We start from the raw sequence: 11,980 nt of genomic DNA, 5'->3' as shown, positions 1-11,980 counted from the left end.
GTCTCTTTCTCTGTCTCTCTCTCTCTCTCTCTCTCTCTCTCTCTCTCTGCAGTCTCGTTTTTTTCAAATATCTCAGTTAGTTCTCTCTGTGCAGAATGGAAACGTGCAATGTCTGTCCAGGAGATGTCCCCCTATCACTTGCAGTGAGCCATTCCTCATACCTGGAGAATGTTGTCCTCAGTGTCCAGGTGGGTGTGAGCTTCTCTTCAAATGTTGCAAGGAAGTGGATGGACCAGATTGTTACACTGAGGGAAGTGGAGTATATCATCGAGGGGCTATACTGAGGGATATAGGGTATATCAACAAGTTACATGGAGTCTGGGGTATATCAAGGAGTTGTACTGAGGGGTGTGGGGTATATTGGGTCAGACTGAGGGGTATGGGGTATAATGGGTCAGACTGAGGGTGTGGGGTGTATTTGAGAGTTTCTCTTACAGGTTTGGGGTTTTTGTTTATGGGGAGAATTTAGCCTTATCCCCAATGTTATAAAGCTGTGCACCATGTATTGGTGTTATGATGAAAGGTATATGAAATATTGATAATTTGTGAAGGTTATGGGGTATCTCAGTGTTATGGTGGAGTATGCTGGATTAAACAGAAACTAGGAATAGGCCATTCACCCCTTCAAGCCTGCTCCACCATTCATCATGATCATGGGTGATCCTCTAGCTCATTGCCATATTTCCAATTTCTACCCCTTGATGCCTTTTAAATATAAACATTTATTGATCTTTTCCTTGAATATGAATCATAGAATCCCAGTAGTGTGGAAACAGGCCACTTGGCTCAACGAGTCCACACCGACCCTCTGAAGAGTAACCCACCCAGCCCCATTCTCGACCCTGTTATCCTCCATTTACCCTTAACTAATCACCTAACCTACACATCCTTGAACACTATGTACAGTGTCTTGACCTCTACAGCCTTCTGTGGCCAAGAATTCCACAGGTTCACTGTCCCTTGAGTGAAGAAATCTTTCCCTGCATCCAGAGACTGTGCCCCCAGGTCTAGACTCCTACTCTAGGGGAAAGCACCGTCTGTGCAGCCAGTCTGACCAGAATATGATACATTTCAATCCAATCCCCTCATAATCTTCTAAACTCCAGTAAATATAGGTCAAGTGGATCTCATTTCCCCTTAGAGCACAGTCCTGACATCCCTGGTATCAGGCGAAAGTGAGGACTGCAGATGCTGGAGATTAGAGTCGAGAGTGTGGTGCTGGAAAAGCACAGCAAGTCATGCAGCATCCGAGGAGCAGGAGAGTCGATGTTTCGGACAAACCTGACCCCCACTGTGCTTTTCCAGCGCCACACTCTCGATCCCTGCTATCAGACTTAGTGACTCTTTGTGGCACTCATTCTGTGGCAACTATATCCTTCCTTAGACAGAGAGACCAAAACTGCATGCAGTATTCCACCTTAAAACCTGCAGTATGACATCCCTACTTCAGAACTCAAATCCACTTGCAATGAAAGCAGACCTACCATATTCCTCATTACTTGCTGCACCTACCCGCCTACTTTCATTGACGAGTGTATAAGGGCATTGATCCCTTTGTACATCCACATTTCCCAATCTATCCCCATTCACCCAATACTCTATTGCTCTGTCTTTCATAGCAATATCTATAACTTCACATGTAATCACATTGCATGACATTGCACTGCCTCACTGTCCTGTTCAAAACTCACAATTCGTCAGCAAACTTCAAACTTTGGTTCCCTCATCCACATCATTAATGAGGATGTTATGATAGGACTTGGACTATGTGGTTATTATGCAGATGGGAGTGGGTGATATTGATGTTAAAGTGAAGGGTGCAGGGTCTGAGTCTGTTACAGTGTATGCTGTGGGGTCTGTGTGTGTTACAGTGTATGCTGTGGGGTCTGTGTGTGTTACATTGAAGGGCGCGGGGTCTGTGTGTGTTACAGTGAAGGGTGTGGGGTCTGTGTGTGTTACAGTGAAGGGTGTGGGGTCTGTGTGTGTTACAGTGAAGGGTGTGGGGTCTGTGTGTGTTACAGTGAAGGGTGTGGGGTCTGTGTGTGTTACAGTGAAGGGTGTGGGGTCTGTGTGTGTTACAGTGAAGGGTGTGGGGTCTGTGTGTGTTACAGTGAAGGGTGTGGGGTCTGTGTGTGTTACAGTGAAGGGTGTGGGGTCTGTGTGTGTTACAGTGAAGGGTGTGGGGTCTGTGTGTGTTACAGTGAAGGGTGTGGGGTCTGTGTGTGTTACAGTGAAGGGTGTGAGATCTGTGTCTGTTACAGTGTAGGGTGCGGGGACTGTGTGTATTACAGTGAATGGTGTGGGGTTTGTATTTTAGTTTGAAGTTGACTGTAGTCATGTGTTAACGTCTGGTTCTCCTTGCTGTAGCTCCCCCGAGTGAATGCCGTTACAATGGCCTTCTTTACCAGCACATGCAGCGTTTCTATGACCCCTCCGATGCTTGCCGTTCCTGTATATGTAACAACGGCACCATCACCTGTCAGAGAAAGCCGTGTGCCCCCCTGCAGTGCTCACATCCCATCCTGCAGGATTGTTGTCGGACCTGTGATGGTAAGTACCATTCACCAAGCGGGAATACATGGAGCAGGTACCATTGGGTGTTGAGAGGGGCAGTTGGACAGGGCGAAGGGTTGGGGAGGCGAGTGTGTGTGTGTGTGTCGTCTGAGGGTAATGTAACAGAGGTGTTAATCATTGCTGCCAGTTCCTGATCTCTCTGTCACTTGGTTTGTTGCAGGCTGCCTGTTTGGTGGGAAGGAGTTTGCCAACGGCGAGCAGTTTGCTGACGTGTCAGACAGCTGTAATGTGTGTGTGTGCAGGGAAGGCAGTGTCTCCTGTGAACGAACCCCGTGCCCCGTGCTGGAGTGTCCTTTCCCCACACAGGGACCTTGCTGCAGAGTCTGTGATGGTATGCACCAGCAACCGAGAGCACATGGTTTCTCGATTCCCTTTCGATCTCCACTCATCGGCAAAACTGATTTCCGTCTCTCCAGGGAAATAGGCCGAGTGATCAGATACTGTCCTGTCATGTTCTTCACCCTGTCCGATGGTTTGGGATTTTCCTCCTGATTCTGGGAGATTTGCCGTCCTTTCTTGTTGGCCTATTTGCTGCTTTGAGGGAGTGATCCGCACATTGGAAGGAGCTGTTGTGCGAATTATATGAAGAGTGGGAGATGGCTTGTGTGAAGTCTGAAACCTCGCATGGACTAAGCACACTGAATGGGCTGTTTCTGTCATTTAACTACCTGGATATAACTCCACGGGAGGAGGGGTGGGTGATTATGCGGAGTTTTTTTTTGTTACCTTTCAACGGGGGCGGGGGGTTCTGCTAAAGGATTCCTGATTGTTTTGACGCAGGGTTTCTCCCCAGCTTTCCCTTGGTGGACGGGGGCAGGGTTGATGTTCTGTAATGGGTTGAAGATGTGGCCTCTCCTTGCTGCTGGATCTCCTGATCCCCTTCTCTGTTGTTCCAGGGTGTAATTATATGGGAGAGGAGTACCTGAATGGTCAGGAGTTTCCTGGCCCCCTCGACCCCTGCAGCCGCTGTGAGTGTATCAGTGGTTTTGTCAGCTGCTCAAGGAGGCCATGTTACAGTCCAGGCTGCAGTCACCCCATCAACCTCCCGGGACAGTGCTGCCCTGTCTGTGAAGGTAAGGCATGCAGTTTTAGATTAGATTCCCCTACAGTATGGAAACAGGCCCTTCGGCCCAACAAGTCCACACCAACCCTCTGAAAAGTAACCCACCCAGACCCATTTCCCTCTGACTAATGCACCTTACACGATGGGCAATTCAGTATGACCAATTCAACTGACCTGCACATCTTTGAATTGTGGGAGGAAACACAGGGAGAATGTGCAAACTCCACACAGGCAGTCACCCAAGGTTGGAATTGAACCTGGGTCCCTGGCACTGTGAAGCGGCAGTGCTAACCACTGAGCCACTGTGCCACTCCCATTTAGAATGGCTAACTCCGTGTGCACTATAGGACAGACAGTGAGATACCAGTCAGTGTACAGATATCTCTCTGAGACAAAAAGGGACTGAGAGACAGCAGTCAGTGTACAGGGATTGGAGAATCCTCTTCATGCTGAGAGTGGTGAAAATATGGGATTGGCTCCTGCAGAAAGTAGCTATTGGGATTGACATTGCTGGATTTAAAGGGACTCGAGATGTTTTTATGGTTTAGAAAGTGAAGGATGTATGGTGAATAATGTTATGTATAAATTCTGCTATAGGCTGTTATGACTGTTCTGGGAGTGTGGTTCTCTCTGCTAATCTGATAGTTTCTATACTGTAAACTGATTATGTCAATTAGAAGCGATCTGTTCTTCCATAGGCTGTTACTATGGCGGTGTTACTATCGGTAACGGACAGACATTCGCTGATCCCACTGACACATGCTCACAATGTTCCTGCCGGGTGAGTAACTACATCACGGTGTCTGGGAGCAAGTGAGCTCCACATTCGGGATCAATCACCCATTCCCCTTGGCCGAGGGACACAGTGACCATCGTTTCTATCCTTCAGCCTTCCTTCTTCGCTCATTCAACTTCCCTCCACCACCTCTTCTGCACTGTCCCCTCCAGTAACCTTCCCTCTACTCTGCCCGCTACCTCCACACTCCCCTCCTCCCACATTCCCCTCCCTCTACCATCCCTTTCCCCTCCCCATCCTGTTGCTGCACTGTGCCAGCCGCTGTGCTGACCTGTGCTGTGTGTTGTGTTACAGAGCGGCTCAGTACACTGTGTGAGGGCATTGTGTGCCCCAGCTCCGTGCTCCCATCCCATCATTGGACGCTGTGACTGTCCCCAGTGTGATGGTGAGTGAAAACCTCCAGCATTGCCTCTTGCTCTGCACTTGCACGCTTGAACCCCAATCCCATTCCAACAATCTGACACAGACAACAGTTCAAAGCTGGAGGACAGAGAGAGAGAAAGAGAGAGAGACAGAGAGAGAGGGGCTGGGTGGTGGAGGGTGGAGGGACAGAGAGTATGCCCGAGAGAGAGGATCACCCAGGGAAAGAGTGAGAGGTGGGACTGCCTTGGGGGGAGGGGGGACTGCCCCAGTCAGGATGGAGTGTGCATTGCGACTGCCCGGGGGGAAGTGAGAGTGTGGAATGTGCGGGGGGGAGAGAGAGAGTTAGGACTCTGCTGGGTGGGTGTGGAAAATGACCAAGCTGAGAGACGGTGAAAAATGGCACAGTCTATAATTAGATTTGAGTCGTGGATAATGCGTAGAGATTGCAGAACAGATAGATGTTCCCACTTGGAATAGGGGATAGGGAATGATCAAAGTGAAGGACCCATGGTCCTAGTAGGTATTACCAAGAGAAGAATACACCTGGATGTGCTCTATCTGTGCTGTCCAATTAAACAGTAAGGCACATTTCAGACTGTACAAACTCTGTGTTCACATTAGGCCCCAGCAGACTCAGACAGTCATTCTCAAACCCTTGGGTTTAAAGCTGCAGCCATGATGTGGATATGACGTTGGCAAATGGACAGCAGTGGGGGGTGGTTATTAGTCTACAAAACCTGTAGACCTGATTGAAGTCTACAAAATCATGAGCTGTGTATACGGGATGGATAGCCAGAAGCTTTTTCCCAGAGTGGGGGACTCAATTACTAGGGGTCATGAGTTCAAAGTGAGAGGGGAAAAGCTTAGGGGAGATATCCGTGGAAAGTTCTTTATGCAGAGGTTGGTGGGTGCCTGGAAGGCATTGCCAGCAGAGGTGGTAGAGGTGGGCATGATAGCGCCATTTAAGATGTACCTAGACAGATACATGAATGGGCAGGGAGCAGAGGGATGCAGATCCTTAGAAAATAGGCGACAGGTTTAGATCGAGAATCTGGATCAGCACAGGCTTGAAGGGCAGAAGGGCCTGTTCCCGTGCTGTAATTTGCTTAGTTCTCGTCAGACCGGCAGGAAGTTGTGTTCCTAGGGGCCTGAACGAGGTCTCTTAATTTTGTGTGATCTATTAATACCCGGATCTGGGTGTACAGTGCATGATATCGAAGTCTGCAAGTGATACAGAACACGCAAAGGTTGTAGAGAGAATTCAAGAGGTCAGTGATTAGTCATTTGGGAAGTCACATGATGGAAGCATTTTAATATAAAGCCTTAAATGCATTGTGAAGTAATACTGTTTGATAGGATCATATGACAAGACAGTATAAATAAATGGCCCAAGTCTGTGAGGCTGTTATAAAAGCATAAGGGATCCTTAGCTATATAAACAGTGGTATAACAAATGTGAAGAGATTATACAAAACCTTTATCAACCACAGCTCTGGCCCCAGCTGGAGAATATGGAGTTCAATTCAGTGCATCCCATATTGCCAAGATGGAGTGGGTGTCGGAAATTTCCAGAGTGGCACTAAAGATCCGAGTATTCAGACATGGAAAAAGGGTAGAGAAACCTGAGCTTATTTTCCTTCAACCATAAGATGTTGGGGAGATTTCACAAAGCATTAAAAAAAAATGAAGCTTTGATTGAGTAAATAAGGAACTGTTTGTAGTGACGGAAGGGCTGGTAACCAGACTGAAGGAAATCTCAAAAGAACCAGAGGAGAGAATTTGTTTCAACATTGAGTTGTTGAGACTGCTAAAGACAAGCCGTACTGGTTAGTGGAAGCAGATTCGATAGTAGGGGAGGTGATGGCCTAGTGGTATGACAAGGAATGTTCCGGAGATCTGGGTTCAAGTCCCACCATGGTAGGTGGTGGAGGTTGATTTCAATAAAAATCTGGAATTAAGAGTCTAATGATGACCATTGTCAGTTGTCAGGGGAAACTCATATGGTTCACTAATGTTCTTTAAGGAAGCGAACTGCCTTCCTGACCTGGTCTGGCCTACTTTGACTCCAGACCAATGGCAATATGGTTGACTTGTAACTGCCCTCTGGATGGGCAATAAATGCCTGCCTAGCCAGTGATGCCCTCATCCCATGAATACATATTTTAAATCTTCAAAAGGGAATGGGATAAATATTTTGTGGGAAAATGAGTGGTTAGGTGACAGCCAAGTAGGTTCTAAGAAGGTTTTCTAGTTCAGGCCTTACTTAAGGACTTGAGCACATTGAGTCATAAGAGATGTACAGCACAGAAACAGACCCGTCAGTCCAACTCATCCATTCCGGCCAGACAGCCCAATCTGGCCTACTCCTCTTTGCCAGCATTTCACTCATATCCCTCTAAACCCTTCCTATTCAGGTACCCTTCCAGATGCCTTTTAAATGTTGTACCAGCCTCCACCACCTCCTCTGGCATAATGAATGATGACTCACATCAAGGCTCAAAGTTTGTGCGAAGATTTGTAGCTCGGATGCTCATTGTTGTGGTTCTGTTCACCGAGCTGGGAATTTGTGTTGCAGACGTTTCGTCCCCTGTCTAGGTGACATCCTCAGTGCTTGGGAACCTCCTGTGAAGCGCTTCTGTGATCTTTCCTCCGGCATTTGTAGTGGTTTGAATCTGCCGCTTCCGGTTGTCAGTTCCAGCTGTCCGCTGCAGTGGTCGGTATATAGGGTCCATGTCAATGTGCTTATTGATTGAATCCTGGACCCTATATACCGACCACTGCAGCGGACAGCTGGAATGACAACCGGAAGCGGCAGATTCAAACCACTACAAATGCCGGAGGAAAGATCACAGAAGCGCTTCACAGGAGGCTCCCAAGCACTGAGGAAGTCACCTAGACAGGGGACGAAACGTCTGCACCAGAAATTCCCAGCTCCCATCAAGGCACTGAAGTAAAATAAACAGTGCAGCAAATATTCAGCAAGTCAGATCAGTGGGAGTGAGAAACCGGTAACATTTCAATGAGAAGTGTTACCCTTCCAGAAGGACAGTATATAGAGAGAGAGAGAGAGAGAGAGTGAGTGCTGGAGGTGCTGTCTTTTGGATGAAACATTAAAGCAAGTCTCCATCTTGCCTCTGTGGGGCACAATAAAAGACACAATCCAAAGGAGAGCAAGAGTGGAACGAACATACAAGTAGCTGGGAAAACTCAGCAGGTCTGGCAGCATCTGTGGAGAGAGAGCAAAGGGAACGGTTCAGGTCTAATGACCCTTCTTCAAAACCAAGCAGTCTGCCCACTACTAACCGAACTGTAACACCGTAACTTCTTCACATTTGTATCTATACAACTGTTAATATTGCTAAAGCTCCCTTATAGTTTTGTAACAGCCTCCATTATTCTCACTGTACTGCCTGTGGGACAGCACAATAATTTTCACAAATTGCCTGGAATGTTTCCAGAGTTACAACACTGACCACACTTCCAAATACGTAATTAGCTCGGAGACTCTTGGGAATATCCTGAGGGCATGAAAGGTACTATCAAAATGCAGATTGAATGCACACACTAGTGGGAAGTGGGAGGTTGTTTTGGTACTGCTGGTCAGACTGTGTCTGGTGTAACTCTACCCAGTTCTGGCTACTCCATCTGAGAAAGTGTACTCTAACTTTGGAAAGAGAGCACTGCAGGTTCACCAGAATATTGACATTGAGGTTGATTGATGGAGAGAGATTGTACTCCCTGGAATATAGGATGTTAAGAACTGATCTGATGGACATTTTTGAAAGGAATTGATAGAGTGTTAGTGAGAACCATTTTGCTGGGTGAGGGGGCGTTTGGATTTGAATATAGTGCGGTGCTGAGTCAGTGACTGCCCATCTGAAGGGCTGGTTTTCCAACTCCACACTGCCCTGTCATTCTCACAGCTAGCAGACTCCCTTCAATGAGTTAGCTCATTTCCTATCGTTCTGCAGGCTGTCACTTCCAAGGTGAAGATTATGCGGAAGGAGCAACATTCCCATCTCCGAAAGGAAAGTGTGAGGAGTGCCGGTGCCAGGTAAGGTCCTCCTGGCTCGCTTGGGGGGAAACACGTGCTGGGTTAAACTTTGGTCCCAGAATTCCAGACTGCTGCAATAACCTTTGGGGCTGGACATGAATGTTGAGCAACTACTGCTGGGTGTTAGCTACAGCTCAGCCGTAACAGGTCGTCTCGGAGTCAGGAGATCATCAGTTCAAGTCCCCCTCCAGAATCCGGAACATTTAATCCGGGCTTACTCTCATGTGGCAGTACTGAGGAGGCTCTGACCTACCAAATGGCAATGGGACACTGTCACAGCAGGAGGAGGAGACATTAAAGCAAGGTCCCATCCCAGGTTAATGTAAGAGATCCTATTTCACACAAAATTGGTCATTGGTGCCCTCTTATTGACTGGATCTTCCTGTGCATTAAGTGACTGGCTCACACATCCTATCAGTGTCTGCACTCGGAAATGAACTAATTCATTGAAACCTTGGAGTTGCAGTGCCAGAGGATGGGCATCCTTTGAGTGTTCTGGCCCACTGACAGCATGTGAATAGGACACATTGCAGAATGAACACAATGAGCTGATTCTTCCCTTTACCGTCTTCGGTTTGTGCCCGGCGTTATCAGACGGCCTGCGGTGATGAATTGATGAATACTGGGCACAGGGATGAATGGGTTGGCACTGAATACAGGGAGAGGTGGCTGAGCACGTGCAATTGTGACAAACTGGGGACCAATATTTCTTTTCTTTTTGTCCACTTCAGAAGGGACGAGTGATCTGTGACGCCAAACGCTGCAAAAAAGCGTCATGCCCCCACCCATCAATCAACGTTTGCAGCTGCCCAGTGTGTGATGGCTGTCGTTACGATGAGAGAGGTTATAAAAATGGTGAAAGGTTCCCAGACCCAAGTGACAAATGTAACCGCTGCGCCTGTCGGGTAAGAGGTGTTCTCATTGGCTGGGCTCCGTCTGTCCACCGTATATGTGTGAAACGAACAGAAGAACTCTGACTAGCTCCACCCGGATACCAGGCCTGTCAAACTACACTGAGGAACACTGAGGAAAGGAGGAATCTGGCACCATTTCCTGGGGTGGGAGCCATGTTCCTGCTCAGCTCCATTTGCTGTGCATGACTGGCTTGTTACACGTGGCTGGGCGTGTGGTGTGCCCCCTTGTGGCGTACTCCCAACTGCAGTGCAGCTTAGAAGGAACATCGGATTGGAGTCACATGGAGGGCAGAGGCTCTCACTGTGACATCCTCTCATACCTGAATGACATTAAGCTGTCACTACAGTCACTGTACTTTTTTTTTCTGGAAACTATTCCCTCTTACATTCACAACTTCTGCAAGCGATGTGATCTCACGATCTCTGGACTCCCCGTGCACTGGCTGCATCCTGACTGAATTAAAATGGAACACAACAGCAGGAGGTAGAAGCTAAGAGTTCAAATAAAATTGAGACTTGTTTCCTCCCCAGTGGCTTCACTCGCCCCCCTCCTCCACGTGTGACCATTCCCACACTTCAATTATTCAGTTCATTTGGGAATGAATAACTTTGAACATTCCTGAAGTTAAACACAAATGTTAATCTGAAACATCTCCGTCAGAGGAAAGTTCAAAGAGAAACCTCAGGCTAGTTGCTGCCCGGAGCTTTGAACTGAGGATCGGAATTGCACAGCAGTACATGAGAAATGCCCTCGAGTGATCCTTCAGAGAATCACAGAGACAGTATCACTACACTACATTTACAGCACAGCAACGTGCCATTAACTCTGTATTAACTGTGGCGATGATTTGGAGATGCCGGTGTTGGACTGGGGTGGACAAAGTTAAAAATCACACCACACCAGGTTATAATCCAACAGGTTTAATTTGAAGCACTAGCTTTCGGAGCGACGCTCCTTCATCAGGAGGTTGTCAACCACCTGATGAAGGAGCGACTCTCCGAAAGCTAGTGCCTCCAATTAAACCCGTTGGACTATAACCTGGTGTGGTGTGATTTTTAACTGTGGCAGTGTTTATGCTGCACGTCAATCCCCTCCCACTGGATTTAGTTTCTCTCACACTATCAACAGAACCTGCTGTCCCTCGCTCCCACGTGTATTTATCTAGTTCCCCTTAAATGTGTTTTGTTATCCACCTCAGCCACTCCCCTTGGTGATGAGATCCATATTCGAACCACTTTCTGAATAAATAGGTTCTTCCCAGGTTCACAATTAGATTTATTGGTGACTTATTTTTATGACGCCAAGTTTTGGACCATTAACAAGCAGAAACATATTCTCCATACTGACCTTGACAAAATCCTTCATATTTTAAACACTTCAATCAAGTCAGGTCCTAAGTCAGACTTTTCTACAGAAGCAAACCTATTCAGTTTGAACTGATAGTTATAAGCTGAAACTTCTGGTAGAATCTTTGTAAATCATGTTTATACTTTGCCCATTGCTTCTGCATACTATGTGGAAGACTGAGACCAGAATTGTCCACAGTATTCCAAATGCAGCCTAGCCAAGATCTGGTGCAAGCTCTACATAGCTACTTTCCGTGGTATTCATCTTGAAATGACCTTCAGCTGGCTCCAACAAATGGTGGCTGCTTTTCATGTAATTCTCATACTCGTCCCTCACCAGAGGCCTATCCAATGGGTTATTAACCCCAGGAGTATTTGGGTGTGAGCCTGTCCCTACAATTCTCCACACTTTCCTGAACTCAGCTGGGGCTGTGGTTATAAACACCAGGAGGTTCACCTGTATTACTGGAGCTCCATGTTGAATGGATGCAGCCTGTGACTCTGCCCCTCAGCAATATACCCATGAGTTCAGTCAAAGAGCAAGAGGAGTGAGAACAACTGCACACATCCCTTAGACAGAGGGAGGTCGCACGGAGACAGCATAGTTACAGTGCTAGCAGGATGCCATTCTGGCCATCATATCTATACTGGCTCTCTGTCTAAACTCCGACCTAATCATTCTAAACCACTTCATTGTGTGTAGGCCTCCTTACAAATTGGGTCTCCTTACTGGGCAGTCAATTTGACCAATTGACAGTGAATTCTTGGAAGTTGCTTGTGGGAGAACTCACCTTATCCTCTCCCTTTCCCCTTTGACCCCCCATCCCTTGCCTCTGCAGCTGTCCTTTCATCTCCCCCCAACCTTTACC

At 47.4% G+C, this 11,980-nt stretch overlaps 1 protein-coding gene across 1 annotated transcript in view; it reads left to right on the top strand.

Moving 5' to 3' along the window:
* Positions 1 to 11,980, top strand: part of LOC122561464 (kielin cysteine rich BMP regulator) — a 124,968-nt gene that overhangs the window by 62,622 nt on the left and 50,366 nt on the right. The window contains exons 20-27 of the mRNA XM_043713207.1: positions 6 to 188; positions 2,368 to 2,550; positions 2,735 to 2,905; positions 3,471 to 3,647; positions 4,336 to 4,418; positions 4,728 to 4,818; positions 8,768 to 8,850; positions 9,582 to 9,755. Coding sequence (XP_043569142.1) covers positions 6 to 188; positions 2,368 to 2,550; positions 2,735 to 2,905; positions 3,471 to 3,647; positions 4,336 to 4,418; positions 4,728 to 4,818; positions 8,768 to 8,850; positions 9,582 to 9,755 — 1,145 coding nt within the window. The remainder of the gene's footprint in view (positions 1 to 5; positions 189 to 2,367; positions 2,551 to 2,734; positions 2,906 to 3,470; positions 3,648 to 4,335; positions 4,419 to 4,727; positions 4,819 to 8,767; positions 8,851 to 9,581; positions 9,756 to 11,980) is intronic.

The sequence above is a fragment of the Chiloscyllium plagiosum genome, chromosome 23, assembly GCF_004010195.1.
Source record: "Chiloscyllium plagiosum isolate BGI_BamShark_2017 chromosome 23, ASM401019v2, whole genome shotgun sequence".
NCBI lineage: Eukaryota > Metazoa > Chordata > Chondrichthyes > Orectolobiformes > Hemiscylliidae > Chiloscyllium > Chiloscyllium plagiosum.
The sequence above is the reverse complement of the archived record's forward strand: the minus strand, read 5'-3'. Positions and strand labels throughout refer to the sequence as shown.